This window comes from Mobula birostris, chromosome 28 (genome assembly GCF_030028105.1).
Source record: "Mobula birostris isolate sMobBir1 chromosome 28, sMobBir1.hap1, whole genome shotgun sequence".
Taxonomy (NCBI): domain Eukaryota; kingdom Metazoa; phylum Chordata; class Chondrichthyes; order Myliobatiformes; family Myliobatidae; genus Mobula; species Mobula birostris.
In genome coordinates, this window is record NC_092397.1 from 41,672,978 (window position 1) to 41,690,176 (window position 17,199).

General features: G+C 47.6%; 2 protein-coding genes across 2 annotated transcripts in view; one reads left to right on the plus strand and one right to left on the minus strand.

Moving 5' to 3' along the window:
- LOC140189154 (uncharacterized) overlaps positions 1-11,766 on the minus strand; it is a 66,312-nt gene extending 54,546 nt beyond the window's left edge. Inside the window, exons 1-4 of the mRNA XM_072245851.1 lie at positions 10,627-11,766; positions 7,147-7,498; positions 3,936-4,223; positions 2,587-2,759 (exon numbers count right to left, since the gene is read on the minus strand). The gene's annotated coding sequence lies outside the window, so the exon portion shown is untranslated. The remainder of the gene's footprint in view (positions 1-2,586; positions 2,760-3,935; positions 4,224-7,146; positions 7,499-10,626) is intronic.
- Positions 11,767-14,395: 2,629 nt separating this feature from the next.
- LOC140189155 (uncharacterized) lies at positions 14,396-16,397 on the plus strand (the record flags this gene model as incomplete). The annotated part of the gene is made up of 1 exon (XM_072245852.1): positions 14,396-16,397. A coding segment is annotated over one exon (1,302 nt), but the record flags the coding sequence as incomplete, so codon positions are not given.
- Positions 16,398-17,199: the final 802 nt, after the last annotated feature.

Here is a 17,199-nt window from a genome sequence, read left to right on the forward strand (position 1 = left end):
ACAGTAACTATAACAGGATCAGTGAAAGATCAACCAGAGTGCAGAAGACAACAAACTGTGCAAATACAAATAAATAACAAGGACATGAGATAACAAGAGAAAGTGAGATCATCGGCTGTGGGAACATCTCAATTGTTGGGCAAGCAACTGTAGTTATCCCCTTTTGTTCAAGAGCCTGATGGTTGAGGGGTAGTAACTGTTCTTGAATTTGGTGCTGTGAGTCCTGAGGCTCCTGTACCTTCTACCTGATGGAAGCAATGAAAAAAGAGCATAGCCTGGGTGGTGAGGATCTCTGATGATGGATGCTGCTTTCCGACTACAGCGTTTCATGTAGATGTGCTCAATGATTGTGAGGGCTTTACCCATGATGTACTGGCTGAATCCACTACAGGATCAGGATCTTCTGTTCAAAAGCATTAGTGCTTCCAGGCCATGGCCATGATACAGCCAGTCACTACACACGTATAGAAGTTTGGCAAAGCGTTTGATGTCATACCGAATCTCCACTGACTCCTCAGGAAGTAGATGCGCTTCCAGGAAAGCTGATGAAGGTAAGGCAGTGGAAGTTGTCGACATGGGCTTTGACAAAGTTCTGCATGGAAGGTTGGTCAAGAATGTTCAGTCGTTCAGCATTTGAGATGAGATACTAAATTGGATTAAATTGGTTTTATGGGAGAAGCCAGAGAGTGGTAGTAGATAGTTGCCTCTCTGACTAGTGGCCTGTGACTAGTGGTGTGCCACCAGGATCGGTGCTGGGACATTGTTGTTTGTCATCTATACCAACAATCTGGATGATGATGTGGTCAACTGAATCAGCAAGTTTGTGGAATGCATCAAGATTGGGGGTGTAGTGGATAGAGAGGAAGACTATCACAGCTTGCAGTGGGATCTGGGCACAGCAAAAACTAGGTTGATAAATGGCAGATGGAATATAATGCAGACAAGTGCGAGGTGTTGCACTTCAGTAGGGCCAACAAGGGTAGGTCTTACACAGTGAGGGGTAGGGCACTGAGGAGTGTGGTAGAACAAAGGGATCTGGGAACACAGGTCCATGATTCATTGAAAGTGGCCTCACAGGTAGATAGGGTCGTAAAGAAAGTTTTTGGCACATTAGACATCCTAAATCAAAGTGTTGAGTACAGGATGTTATGTTGAAGTTGCGTAAGATATTGGTGAGGCATAATTTGCAGTATTGTGTGCAGTTTTGGTCACCTACCTACAGGAAATGTGTAAGTAAGGTTGGAGGTGGTCAGAGAAAATTTACAAGTATGTAGGTGGGACACGAGGACCTGAGTTATAAAGAATTATTGCATAGGGTAGGACTTTATTCATTGGACTGTAGATTGGGTGAAAGGTGAAAAGTTTAAAAAGAACATGAGGGGAAAATTCTTCACTCAGAGGGTCGTGAGAGTGTGAAATGAGCTGCCAGCACAAGTGGTTCACACGAGCTCGAATTATGAGATTTTTAGTTAAGTACATGGATGATAGGACTATTGTCCGGTGTCCCGCTGCTGATTGATGACGGCAGGCAGTTTGAATGGCTTGGTGGGGCCTAGACAGGCCACAGGGCCTGTTTTTGTGCTGTACTTTTGAATGTCTGTCTGGCTGCTCAGCACAACAGGAGTGAACCCTGATCACTGTGCATGGGGGGTGGGGAGTTCTCCTGATGTTTTGCTTTAAAATAGACTGTTGTAGATCTGTGATAAAATCAACAAATCAAACCCTGTGTCTCAGGGGCTCACTGTCTCTGTCACATGGCCAATGTACAGGAGAGAGGCCACTCAGTCCATATGGTACCTGCTCCTGTCCCTGTTCCACAGCAGTGCTTTCAAATCCATGCCTGCAGTTCACCACTCACTCACCCTTTAATGTTTAGGTTGCAACTGGGTCACCGGTCCGTGGGTGAAGAGCTTTATGTTGGATTTCCTGTATGTCTTTCAGCAGACTGCGGTGAGTTCACTAGGGTTGTGCCCCGAATAATCCCCATTTCTCAGGGCTCTTGGCAAAGGAAGAATGTCATGGGTGGTTAAATCGCTTGCTCAACAGCTGGATTGTTGCATTACCACACTCCCCTTGAACATGTGACAGCAAGAATAGTAGTTACATCTTTGATGGAGCAGGGCCAGAAACAAAAGAGGGGCCCAGCACCAATCATGGATTTGGGGCTCCGGACATGGCGGGGGCTAGAGTTTGCGGGAAGTAGGAGGAAGTGACAAGTGAAAGATAAGCAGCATTTTTGGAAACTGAGAGGGGGGGAAATTAGTTTAAGTCTGCAAAATGCTGGAGGATCAGGAGAGGAATAAAGATGTCCACAACGCCTAGACTATTCATTCCTCCACTGAGTCCCTACAGCACTCGGCTGCCTCATGCACCCAGAAACCTCCGCGCTTCAGACGCGCATGCGCGAGGTTTCCGGACAGTGAGCGGCCGCCGTGCTCTGGAGGGTTGGCAGCAGGTAGGAGCGGGGCACCGAGCGGGGCAGGGGGTGGGGTGGGGTGGGGAGGGGAGGCAATTGCTGTGAGCCGCAGACACGCCGTGGCCCCGCACCCCTGACCTTCCCCTCTCTCTCAGCCCCACGATCCGTACCCGGCCTCCAGGGAGCTTTATGCTGCCGCCATTTCTGCAGCACCTCGTTTCGGCCGATAGACGGGTCTTTGGTTCGGGGCAGATAGTCATACCTCCGGTTCTTTCCCTGGCAGGCAGTGGGGCGTGTTTGGAAATGCAGCTGTATGGATCTGTCGGGCATCTAAATCCAAGTGCTGCATGGGAAAACGGAACAAAATCCTCCCATCAGCTTTAGTTACATAGAACAGAGAAATCTACAGCACCTTCGACACACAATGACTCTAACCTACTCGAGAAACTGCTTAGAATTTCCCTACTACATTGCCTTCTATTTTTCTCAGCTCTATCTACCTATCTAAGAGTCTCTTAAGAAAGACCCTATTGTATCTGCCTCTATTCTAAAAGTAGAAGTTACATGTTCTAATTTTACTTTAAAATCCATAATTCTATTGGACTTTTGTATTTTACTCATTCATTTCCTATATTTCCTTCTTGCACCCGCTCTTCATTTACATCACTGTCGTCGGCAGTACATTCCACACAGCTGTCACCCTCTGTGTTAAAAATTTTCCCTGACATTCCCTCTGTACCTTCTTCCAAGCACCTTAAAACTATGCCTCCTCATGTTACCCATTTCATCCCTGGGAAAAAAGCCTCTGACTATCCTCATGATCAATGCCTCTCATCATCTTATACACCCCTATCAGGTCACGTCTTATCCTCCGTCGCTCCAAGGAGAAAAGGCCGAGTTCACTCAACCTATTCTCATAAGGCATGCTCCCCAATCCAGGCAACATCCTTGTAAATCTCCTCTGCACCCTTTCTATGGTTTCCACATCCTTCCTGTAGTGAGGTGACTAGAACTGAGCACGGTACTCCAAGTCGGGTCTGACCAGGCTCCTGTAGAGCTGCAACATTACCTCCTGGCTCTTCAACTCAATCCCACGGTTGATGAAGTCTGATACACCGTACACTTTCTTAACGACATTGTCAACCTGTGCAACAGCTTTGAGTGTCCTCTGGACTCCGACCCCAAGATCCCTCTGATCCTACACACAAACCTACACCTATACACACACACAAATATACACTAACATATACACACATGCATACACATACACACACATTTATACATATGTACACACATGTGCATATAAATACACATAAGCAGATACACAAATATACGCACACATATTTACGAACACTTACGCATGCACATATACATACTTATGCATGTAAACACACATTTACACACATACATATTTACATATACTCACACATACATACTCATGAATATTTGCACACACAACATACATATTTACACACACATATGCATACATAGTTATTTGAGAAAATCGCGTTTCTCTTACCTCCTCTTGTTCTAGACCTTTCCACCCATGAGAACATCTTCTGTATCACTGTCTCTGGGTACATATTAATATCTTTGTTACCGTTGTCCTGGGTAACAAGTGACCTGCAGCTTCCACATCAGAAGAATGCCACACTCCAAACGGAAATATGACTGCCTTTCCCTTCATAGTCATTGGCATTATCATCAATGGCTTCACCACCGTCAGTCACCTGGGCGGCGGGCGGAATTCACCACGCATCAATCGCTGTCAACTTGAGGCGCAAGTAATCATATGATCGAATTCAGCCTGAAATTTGAGAAAGAGAAGCTAAAGTCAGATATATCAGTATTACAGTGAAGTAAAGGAAATTACAGAGGCAGGAGAGATGAATTGGCCAGAATTCATTGGAAAAGAACACTGGCAGGGATGGCAACAGAGCAGCAATGGCTGGAATTTCTGGAAGCTATTCAGAGGCAAGTAAGCCAGCTAATAATATTAAATAGGAAACCAAAAGTTTCTTCAGCTACATAAAGTGTAAAAGAGAGGCGGGAGTGCTGGGAAACGATGCTGGAGAGGCAGTAATGGGGAGCATTGAAATGGTAGATGAACTTAAGAAGTATTTTGCATGAGTCTTCACTGAGTAAGACACCAGCAGTATGGCGAAAGCTCCTGGTGTCAAGGGTAATGAACTGTGTGTAGTTACCATAACTAGACAACAGGTTCTTGGGAAACTGGAAGATTGTAAATATCATTCCACACTTCAAAAAGCAAGAGGCAGACAGAAGGAAACTATAGGCTGTAGCCAGCCTAGTTTCCTCATCTTGCCTGACAAATCGGTTGGATTCTTTGAAGAAATAACAATCAGGATAGACAAAGGAGTGTCCATACCGATTTGTCATTCAGTCGGAGAAAACACTCAGAGGCCACGTTTTCGCTCAATCAATTCTTTATTTAATTTGATACGAGGAGAGGTAACCACCATACGCATCTACAGCGTCTGGCAATCAACTCTGCCTAGCACGAGTACAAGGTTACATTTATATCCAAAAAAAATGGTTTCAGTTAGCACCTGTTTCCCCTGTCCACGCTTATGACGGTTTTGTGGTTAGCAATTTCATCATGGTCACAACAGCTTCACGTGCAGAGGTACAGGTCAGTAAGCACTTCTGTTCTAAGAGATGAGCATGCAGTTGCAACATCCTAACCGTGCCTGGTTCTGTTGTCTAGTTCCCGCCCCTGCTATATTTTCCAGGTCACATACACCACTTAACCCTTCCTATCCCGTACTCCAACCCCCTTTTCACTTACACATTCCCTCCTTTTATCATCTCAATGATAACCACCAATATCATGGAAATCCTCAGGTATCGGTTCAAGCAGCTCACCGGCTTCTACAGGGTTCTTCACTACCATCATTGGTTTTGCTGGCATTAAGTCCCCTAGGGAGGCCATCATTCGGTTCAGAACACACTTTACTACGGCAATACAGACAAAGATTCCCATGATAGTGGTTAGTGCATAGATGGCACCATTAATCAACCAGTCCTTCCATGCTCCTAATCCCCAGTTTCCCCATCCTCCCCAGTCTGTTCCTTCCTTAATTGATCCTAATTGTTCATCTATTTGGTTCACATAGTGTGTTATGTTTGCAGTGGCATCGTCCAGGCCCATTATGCATTGGTCTTTTACGATAACACATATCCCACCTTCCCTTGCAAGGAGATAATCAAGGGCATAATGGTTCTGCGTGGAGAAGAGGCGTAGTTGGCTAAGGTTGTCTGTTATGAGCTTTAATGCCCCCCGGGTAGCGTTTCCAAGACTTGTGAGGCCGCAAGCTAGGTAGTTTCTGTTGTGGGCTGCCATGACAGCTCCAGAAGCCCCGAGGGAGAAAAAGCCGGCCGCCCCATACCCAGCCACTTGTCCCGGGGTGAGGGTGGTCAGTTTCCGGTAGCCTGTGCAGAACTCTTGGGAAACCTCTCTCTTAAGTCTTGCAGGTGGCGGTGCCAGGGGTCCCCAGGCCCCTGGGCAGGGAACCGCAGTGGGGAAGAAGGTGCCATAGGCCACTGAGAAAGGATAGGGATATTCCAGGAAATTGGTGGCCGTGCCATTGTAGAAGAAGAAATACCCCTAAGAAGTGTACAGGGTTTAAGTACACCCCTTGGCTGTCATCAGATACCCATGGTCCTTCCAGGCACTTGGGCTTTTACCGGGAGGACAGGAGGCCCATTTGGTTGTAGACTCGGAGGTGTGTGCGGTTTCATTCTCCACATAGAAGGTGTTCTGCTCGAGACAGGCACACTCTGCCATTTGTTCAAGGGGCAACACTGCCTTCTTTCACAGATGTCATATAGGCAGGCGAGGGGTGTGCAGGCATAAATGTCGGAGCATGCCCATCCTGTCCCGTTGTAACAGTTCTCATAGCCTGGCCCTCCCTGCGGGGGTTTGGAGTTGCCCTTCCACCAGAGGTCTCCCTTAAACCATTCCGTATTGTAACAGTGGTCACTACTTGTCCATGTAATGTTAGCCAGAGGAAATAGACAGTCGGCCACAGGGGCCTTGGTGGGGTCATAGGTAAGTTTCACCCTCCTTTCCTTCCGCAGGGTACTGTTGCGGGGGGCGTGCTGGAAAGGTTGGTAAGTGCGGGAAGATAGTGAATAGGGAGGAGACACTCGTGGGGGAAGGATAACAGATGATAGTGGTTCCAAATAATCGTCTATGTACCTTTTGAAAGTAATTTTCACTGATATATCCCAAGGGCGGGGGGGGGGCCTTCCAAGCGTGGAGCTTTCAGTGAAATCCTAATTCCTTTTTTTTTTCTCAAGGTGCCCCTCTTTGAGCCCACTAAGGATGTTGAGGTCCCTTTTAGGGCTCCCCGGGAACACCTTCCTTTATAGGACTGGTTTTCTAGTTGGTTCTCCATAAGGTTCCTTCTGCAGTCAAAATCAAACCTGCAGCTTTGGTACCGACATGGGAGGACCCAAGAGTTCCTTCTGTCTAGGACTAGCCCAGCGGACCGGTTGCTTAAGCTTTCCGGTACAGTAGTTGATCTTGGTAATGTTCCATTCCCCTAATTCATCATCCCCGTCACCCTCATACATCAGAACATCCTGACTGCAGAGATGATATACCCTGTTTTCCCGCTCTGTATCGCAGGTATGTACTCTTCCCCTGATCCTACCCATAGCTCCTACTATCCCTAAAAGGATACAAACAATCAAAGTTATCCTACCTTCCATCCCCCTGGGCACAGTTTTAGGGCTGTAGCACTCCAAAAAGACAAATTTCAATCATACACAGGGGACAATCTTAGTACAATGATCAGTACTCTTTTAGTCCTTCATAGTTCCTGGTGATTCTGGGTCCCAGCGTTTGCAGCCGCTCAGATGGATCCAACGCTCTTGTCCTTCCACCTTGACCGCTAAAGGGGTCTGCAGGAGGACCTGGTGCGGTCCCTTCCACCGAGGTCCCAACTTTGGTCTTTCCCAGTCTCGGATCCGCACCCAGTCGCCAGGTTCGGGGTTAGGCCAGTCGCTGTCGTTTGCTCCCTCCTTACAGGCTTCCACAACCTGAGTATGGAGGAACTTCAAAGAGAGAGTTAATTGGCTACAATAGTCCTATAATTCTTGTCCCATTACTTGTAAGTCCACTACGGGAGGGGGAGGTCTGTCACTGTCCCAGGGAGTCCTACCAGGTCGTCCGTAAACTATCTCTGCTGTGGTTAGTCCTGTCCCAATCTGGGGAGTGATCCGCATATGATATAATGTGAGTGGAAGCACTTTCAACTGGTTCTGTCCGGTTTCTAGGGTTAGTGTAGTCAATTTGTCCTTTAGTATCCCATTAACCCTTTCCTCCAGTCCTGCCGCTGCAGGGTGGTGGGAGCAATGGAACTGCTGGTCTCTCTTTAGTAATTCACAGAGTTCCTTATTGATCTTTCCAATGAAGTGCGGCCCATTGTCTGAAGACAGGCGACAGGGGATTCCAAATTGTGGTATGATGTCCTTTACTAATATCTTAACCACCACACTTGCTTTGTTATTAGTGGTCGGAAAAGCCTCTATCCACCTGCTAAACACATCTACTATCACCAAGCAATATTTGTAACAGTGTACTCGAGGCAGCTCAATAAAGTCCATTTGTAACACTTCAAAAGGCCCTCCCGGAAGTGGAGTCCGGCCTCTTCCGCATTTGAAATATTTTCCAGGGTTTACCTTCTGGCAGGTTAGGCATCGCCTGGCTCGATCCTTCTGCCTCCTGCATGTTAGGGCTCCACCAGGTTCTTAGCAATATCGCACACATTCCCTCCTTGCCCAGATGTGTATCAGTGTATAGTTTATCGACAAGAAGGGGTAACCATGCATCTGGGGCACATACTTGTCCTGCTGGTGTCTGCCAGAGACGCGTTACAGAGTCTTGAATGCAATTGTGGCCGCGCCACAGGTCAATCTCAGCCTCAGGGGCGTCCCCCTGGGACTGCAAAATGGTGGATATGTCAGGACCATTAGGGGGTCTGCGTGATAGCAATGCACGCTGTTCTGTGCTCACTTCCCAGGGGCCAAGTAGGGATGTCTCATTCACTGCCGCGTCGGCGTGGGAGTTACCCTGGGTCACCGAGGAGACCTCTGTTAAATGGGCAGCGCATTTGATAATTGCCAATTTGGAGGGCAACAGTATGGCTTTAAGTAAGTTGAAGACATAATCAGAATTGGCAATAGGTTTGCCCGTCGAGGTCTAGAATCCGCGCTGCGTCCAGAGGGACCCGAAGTCATGGGCAACGCCAAAGGCATAGCGGGAGTCCGTATATATATTTGCGCTGACTCCCGAGGCTAAAATGCAAGCCCTAGTAAGGGGAAACAATTCCGCCTTCTGGGCTGAAACGGGAGGTTTAAGGGCCGCTGCTTCTAAGGTCTGGGAGGGGGATGTCACAGCGTAGCCAGCCACCCGGTCACCTGCAAGGGAGGTTGAAGAGAGTAAGGCCACGAAAAGAGTAAGGTCAGGGTTGGGTAGTGCACGGTCAGAAAGGTCAGGTCGGGGAGAGGTAAGAAAGTAGTTAAGTTCTATGCAAGAGTGAGGGGGGTTGGTTAGGGGTGTCGGTGGCTCCTGTAAAAAGGACGCTGGATTGATAGCAGAGCAATATTCAAAAGTAAGGAGAGGGTTCTGAAGGAGGGCAATCTCGTATCAATTAAGGCGGGCCTGGGTAAGATGTTGGATACTGTGTGTAGTGAGCAGAGCCGTAATCATGTGGGAGGTATAAACTGTTACTGGCTGCTGAAGGGTGATATCAGCAGCTGCCGTGACCATGCTGTAGACAGCGGTGGGTAATGCTTTAGTAGCAACATAGTCCGAAAATTGTGGGGTACCTGATCCGCCATTAGTAATAGTCCCGGGAAGTACGGAGGATGCCGGGACGGGGGCCGTCACGGGGGTTGATGTAGGGATAGGAGAATAGGGGGTTGGTTTCGAGACCTGACCTGAAGGATCTGGTAAACTGGGTGGGGGAGGGAGTGGGATTTCTGCAGGGGCTGAAGGAACTATTACATCCTCATTGTTGGTTTCTTCACTGGTGTCAAATAAAAGCTGCAGTCCTGACATATCCAAAGGTGCACCTTTCCCAGTTGATTTAATTTGTTGTTTATCAAATAATTCGGCCTTTAAAACCACATATGGTCGGACCTGGCCCTGATCATTAGTAATAGGGATGTTTCTTTTTTTTTTGGCATTTTCTTCCCAGGATGTCTATCTGGAACGCTCATTTAATCTGTCCGCTACTTTTACCCACTTCGTAATCAAATATTTCCATTATTGAGAGCAATTTTGCTTCCAGACTTCAGTCACTGCTTTTTTGCATTTGTCCAGGTCCCCCCAACAGCCAATCCCCACCCCTCCGCCGAATCTTTTACTTAAGCGCACACCAAGACGTCTTGGATTCTTTTCTAGCTCTGGATTTTCCTTACACATCTTTCCGAATGGGGTGGTAATGTCCCCCTTATCCAAAGTCTGACCCATGTTTATCACTTTACTCCCGCATCCACTTCAAGGTCCTGATCTTCATGTGGGGGATTTCCCATCTTAACAACCGGTCTAAGGCTGGATGCAGTTTCAGTGAAATATCTCCCGCGCCTCCCTGATTCTTTTTACTGCAGTACTTGCGTGCGAGGCGACCCCAACTCAGTCACTCGTAGAAAAGTGAGATTTCCACTAGTTCACAAGTGTACACCAAAATGTTTTTACAGCATCCGGATAGACTGCAGGGGAGAGCCACTTCCCCTGTGTTTGGCCAAACGTCTGCTCTGCCCTGTCCTGATCAATTTAATCTACATGCCCCGTTCCCTCCTACGCCAATTAGAATGGTTACCAGCTTTAAAATGTAATAGGTTACTGCCACTAACCCGCTGACCAATTTGCTGTAACACACTCAAAGAAAAATGTAATAGATCACTACCAATGATCCGCTGCCCAATTTATTAGCACCGGCAGGCTTTAATACTCACAATACTTGGTCGGGGATTCTAACCCCTTATTGAGGTCCCGGACCTCCAAAACAAATCCTGCGCGTCAGCCCCGACCTCGGAGTCCCGGACTCCCTGTTTTTCAGACACTATTTCTCTGCGCGTCGGCCCCTGGCCTCGGAGTCCCGGACTCCCTGTTTTCTACACACTATTTCTTATACAGATTCTCTTATCAGAAATCAATCAACGTTAAAACCACTTACCCTCATGGCCTCTACCGACTGTGGTTCGTGGAGTCCGCTGAGCAGCTCAACAGGAACCCTCAACAGGGAACAATCAATTAAAGGAGACCGTGAGAGGACCGGGGGAAAGTCACCCCGTGGGCCTGTCCGTCTCAGCGGCGTCCAGTGGATTGCTAGTTCACTAACACCAGGATCGCTGGAGGCTCCCGTTGGGACTCCTGGCTGGCTCGCCAAATTGTCCATACCGATTTGACATTCAGTCAGAGAAAACACTCAAGAGGCCACGTTTTCGCTCGATCAATTCTTTATTTAATTTGATACGAGGAGAGGTAACCACCATACACATCTGCAGCGTTTGGCAATCAAGTCTGCCTAGCACGAGTACAAGGTTACATTTATATCCAAAAGAAATGGTTTCAGTTAGCAGCTGTTTCCCCTGTCCATGCTTATGACGGTTTTGTGGTTAGCAATTTCATCATGGTCACAACAGCTTCACGTGCAGAGGTAGAGGTCAGTAAGCGCTTCTGTTCTAAGAGATGAGCATGCAGTTGCAACATCCTAACCGTGCCCGGTTCTGTTGTCTAGTTCCCGCCCCTGCTATATTTTCCAGGTCACATACACCACTTAACCCTTCCTATCCCGCACTCCAACCCCCTTTTCACTTACACAGAAGAGCTTAACAAGCTACGAGCTCATGGTATTGCAGGAAAGATTCGAGCATGTTTAAAGTAGTGGCTGATTGGCAGGAGGCAAAGAGTGAAAATAAAGGGCACCTTTTCTGGTTGGCTGCCGGTGACTAGTGGTATTCTACGTGGGTCTGTGTTGAGACTGATTCTTTTTACATTTATGTCAGTGATTCGGATGATGGAATTGATGGCTTTGTTGCAAAGTTTGCCGATGATATCAAGGTAGGTGGAGGGCCAGGTAGTTTCGAGGAAATGTACAGAAGGACGTGGACAGATTAGGAGTATGGACAAAGAAGTGGCAGATGGAATACAGCATTGGGAAGTGTATGGTCATGCACTTTGGTAGGAGAAATGAAAAGAGACTATTTTCAGCATGGAGAGAAAAATAGAAAAAAACTGAGGCACAAAGGGTCTTGGGAGTCCTTGTGCAGTATTCCCTAAAGGTTAGTTTGCAGGTTCAGTCTGTGGTGAGGAAGGCAAATGTGATGTTAGCATTCATTTCAAGAGGAATATAATATAATATAAAATTTCAATATAAAAGCAAGGATGTAATGTTGAGACTTTTTAAAACACTGGTGAGGCCTCACTTGGAATATTGTGAGCAGTTTTGGGCCCCCTATCTTAGAAAGGATGTGCTGAAAGTGGAGAAGGTCATGAAAATGATTCCAGGATTGAGTGGCTTGTCATATGAAGAGCATTCGATGTCTCTGGACCTGTGTTCACCGGAATTCAGAAGAATGAGGGGTGACCTATCAAATGGTAAAAGGCCTTGATAGAGTGGATGTGGAAAGGATATTTCCTGTGGTGGGATGGTCTAAGACCAGAGGACACAGCATCAAAATAAAGGGGCATCCTTTTAGAATGGAGATGAAGAGGAATTTCTTCAGCTAGAGAGTGGTGAATCTGTGGAATTTGTTGCCACAGGCAGCTGTGGAGGCCAAGTCTTTATGTATATTTAAGACAGGTTGATAGACTCTTGGTCAGGGCATGAAGGGATACAGGGAGAAGGCAGGAGATTGAGGCTGAGAGGAAAATTTGATCAGTCATGATGAAATGGAGGAGCAGGCTTGATTGGCCAAATGGCCTAATTCTGCTCCTATATCTTATGGTCTTAAAGCACTAGCAGTGTGCCTGATGTTGTAGTGTGTGAAGGAAGAGAAGTGGGTGCAGTTACTGTTACAAGAGAGAAGGTGCTCAAAAAGCTGAAAGACCTAAAGGTGCCTAAGTCACCCGGACCAGATGAACTACACCCTAGGGTTCTGAAAGAGGTAGCATTGGAGATTATGGCAGCATTAGAAATGATCTTTCAAAAATCATTGAACTCTGGCATGGTGCCAGAGGACTGGAAAATTGCAAATATTACTCCACTCTTTAAGCAAGGAGGAAGGCAGCAGAAAGGAAGTTATAGACCAGTTAGCCTGACCTCAGTGGTTGGGAAGATGTTAGAGTCTCTTGTTAAGGATGAGGTGATGGGGTACTTGGTGACACAGGACAAGATGGTACAAAGTCAGCAGGGAAAATCCTGCCTGATAAACCTGTTGGTATTCTTTGAGATTAAAAGTAGGATAGATAAAGGGGATGCAGTGGATGTTATATATTTGGACTTTCAGAAGGCCTTTGACAAGGTGCCACACATGATGCTGCTTAAGAGCCCATGGTATTACAGGAAAATTACTAATGGTCAGAGTATTGGCTGATTGGTAGGAATTGGTGAGTGGGAATAAAAGGATCCTTTTCTGGTTGGTTGCCCTTGGCTAGTGGTGTTCCGCAGGGGTTGGTGTTGGGACCACTTTTTTTATGCTGTATATAAATGATTTAGATGATGGAATAGATGGCTTTGTTGCCAGGTTTGCAGATGATACAAAGATTGGTGGAGGGGCAGCTAGTGTTGAGGAAACGGGTAGGATGCAGAAGGACTCAGACAGATTAGGAGATAGGCAAGAAAGCGGCAAATGAAATACAATGTTGGAAAATGCATGGCCACGCACTTTGGTAGTAGAAATAAATGTGCGGACTATTTTCTAAACAGGAAGAAAATCCAGGAATCTGAGATGCCGAGGGATTTGTGCAGAACACCCTGAAGGTTAACTTGCAGGTTGAGTCGGTGGTGAGGAAGGCAAATGCCATGTTAGCATTCATTTCAAGAGGTCCTGAATACAAGAGTAAGGATGTGATGCTGAGGCTTTATAAAGCACTGGTGAGGCCTCACTTCGTGTATTGTGAACAGTTTTGGGCCCCACATCTTAGAAACGATGTGCTGGCATTGGAGAGGGTCTAGAGGAGGTTCATAAGGATGATTCCAGGAATGAAAGGATTATCATATGAGAAACGTTTGATGGCTCTGGGTCTGTACTCTCTGGAATTCAGAAGGATGAGGAAGGATCTCTTTGAAACCTTTCGAATATTGAAAGGCCTAGACAGAGTTGATGTGCTAAGGATGTTTCCCATGATGGGGGAGTCTAGGACAGAGGACACAGCCTCAGGATAGAGGGGTGTCCATTTAAAACAGAGGTGTGGAAAAATTTCTTTAGCCAGAGGGTGGGTGAACTTGTGGAATTTGTTGCCACATGCAAGCAGCTGTGGAGGCCAGGTCGTTGGGTGTAATTTAAGGCAGAGATTGATAGGTTCTTGATTGGACACAGCATCGAAGGTTACAGGGAGGAGGTCAGGAACTAGGGTTGAGGAGAAGATAGGAAAATAAAGGATCAGCCATGATTGAATGACGGAGCAGACACGATGGGCTAGATGGCCTAATTCTGTTCCTGTGTCTTATGGTCTTATTGGTCGGTGGAGGGGGGGGGGCAGTGTAATTAGAAAGTCTCCATGAACAGCCATGTAATATGTGCTCATTGTAGCCCTGTGGGACATGACCAGGACTTGAAATAACTTGTTATCAGTCTGGATGCCTGATCCGTACCCAGATGGAAGATCAGGAGTTGTTTTCCCAAACTTGCATTGAACCTCACTATCGAAGAGGTGGCCAGATATTTCCTTTGTTATACCAATAATCTGATGTGGGCCCTAAGAAATGAAGAAGTATTTTGTCCCAGCTGTAAAAGTGCTTTTTTCGGTCTCAAATTGTGGTTTTTCTTTTCTCTCAGTGAAATCCATTGGAACCGGGGGCTGAGATCGCACCAGCACTTGTTGATCTGTTCCATCAGTGGGAAGTGATTCATTCTGTCATCCAAGCTGACATAGATCAGAAAATTCACACCAGTGACAGACTACTCAATTGTTCCGTGTGCGGGAAGAGATTCACTCGGCCACCTGATCTGTTGACACACCAGCGAGTTCCCACTGTGGAGATGCTGTTCACCTGCTCAGACTGTGGGAAGAGATTCACTCAGTCATCTCAACTGAAGGCACATCAGCGACGTCACACTGGGGAGAGACCGTTCACCTGCTCCGACTGTGGGAAAGGATTCAGTCGATCATCTGACCTACTGGCCCACCAGTCAGTTCACACTGGGGAGTGGTCATTCACCTGCTCAGACTGTGGGAAGGGATTCAATCATTCATCCCAGCTGCAGACTCACCAGCGAGTTCACACTCGGGAGAGAACATTCACCTGTTCGGTGTGTGGGAAGGGATTCACTGGATCATCTGCCCTCTTGGTACACCAGCGAGTTCACACTGGGGAGAGGCCGTTCACCTGCTCAGACTGTGGGAAGGGGTTCATTCGATCATGTGACCTACAAATACACCAGTCAGTTCACACTGGCGAAAGGCCGTTCACCTGCTCAAACTGTGGGAAGGGGTTCATTCGGTCATCTGACCTACTGACACACCAATCAGTTCACACTGGAGAGAGGCCATTCACCTGCTCTGACTGTGGGAAGGGTTTCACTCAGTCATCTCAGCTGAAGGTACATCAGAGAATTCACACTGGGGAGAGGCCATTCACTTGCTCAGACTGTGGGAAGGGGTTCACTCAGTCAGCTCACTTACTGGCACATCAGCGAGTTCACACCGGGGAGAAGCCATTCACCTGCTCAGACTGTGGGAAGGGATTCACTCAATCATCTCAGCTGAAGTTACATCAGCGAGTTCACACTGGAGAGAGGCCGTTCACCTGCTCTGAATGTGGGAAGGGATTCACTCGATCATCTCAACTGAAGCTACATAAGCATATTCACACTGGGGAGAGACCGTTCACCTGCTCAGACTGTGGGAAGGGGTTCACTCGCTCATCTTATCTCCTGGCACACAAGACAGTTCACACTGGGGAGAAACCGTTCACCTGCTCACATTGTGGGAAGGGATTCACTCAGTCATCTCACCTGAAGCTACATCAGCGAGTTCACACCGGGGAGAGGCCGTTCACCTGCACTGAATGTGGGAAGGGATTCACTCAGTCTTGCAACCTTGTGGCGCACTATCGAGTTCACACTGGGGAGAAAGTTTAAATAAACAGCAAGCTGGATATTAACAATCACAGTTCCAAGATCCGGAGACAAATTCAGAGGTGACTGTCGGTGTTGAACTCTGATTATTGTTGCTGCTCACCAAACCCAGTCCTGCACCCTGGTCACTGGCATTCCTTCTATCGATTTCACCTTCATTGGGACTGAAGTTTAATATTCTTCATCTGAGACAAATAAATCAGTTCCATTTTAAACTCTGTCTCGGGTGTTTATTTAATCTGCAACACACCCAGTGTACAGTCAGGAATCAACTCAGCCCAGCTGGTCCCTGCCAGTTTTTCTATTCCTCGACCGTGCTTTTAAATCCTTCCCTACCGTTCACCTCTCACTGTCACTGTGGTGATGGGTTTCAGTCCCAACTCTGTGGATGAAATGGCCTCCCTCGAATTTCCTGCATGACTTTCTGCAGACTGAAGAAGAAGATGAGCTGACTGCAGTTATCTCTGTCATGTTTGTCCCTCATATCTCTGGGCCGAGGAAGAATGACATTGGTAGTTAAACACCTTATTCCTTGCTCATTTTAATGTTGGGGTTGTTTTCACTGTGTCACACAGCTGGGCTGTTGGAATACACCACTGCATTCTGAAGTCTGAAAGCGGAATGCAGAACGTTACACGTAAATTGGAGTAGGGTCTGAAACCAGAGACGCGTCACCACAGGGCAGGGTTTTGAGCTCTTGACATTGGGAGGGGTGAGGGGATATGAGGAGTGGGGGGCGTGGCAACGAATGACAGAGTGGAAACATTTGGAATCTGATAGCAAAAAAATGAGGATGATTTTGACTGTTGATCACACAATGCCAGCAGACATTCAGTATATTGCTTGTGGAAGCTTGCTGTGTTAAACTGGCTACCGAGTTTAGAAAACATATGGTGCCATTTGGCAGAGGAGAGACTATGCTTGTAAGTACTTCCAATGGCACCGTTCTTACCCAGAAATCCCTGAGGTTAATGCCATGGACCTCTCCTACACTTCATTCTCCGCCTGATCACGCCTTCAACCACCGTTTCTTCTCCTTCCTTGTACCCAAGAAGGACCACAAGCTCGCCCGCATGGAGCCCACGAGACGACCGCCTCCAGCCCGGACCCCAGCCCCTTGGACTTCGACTTCTCGGGCCTTCGGCAGGCTGAAGACCCATCCGCCTCTGACTCTGACCCCGACTGGAACCACGGGCTCCCGGACGTGGGCACCAGCCCCCCGGTGGGCCATGGACTCACTCGCTTCCAACTCGGACCTCAGTTCTGACGCCCTGCAGGCCACAGGCTCTGCCACATCCAGCTCGGACCGAGGTCCTGACCCTCTCCAGACCAGGACTGCTTTTACTGCCACTGGGTCCTACTGATCGTCTTAGTCCTCCACTACACTCGATCCTCCCCGCGACTCCCAACCTACCCTCTACCCCTCATCCCCTCCATTCCTCTGATCCCTCATCCTCCCCAACCCACCTCTCCCTGAACATCCCAACCCCCCTCGCTCCTGAGAC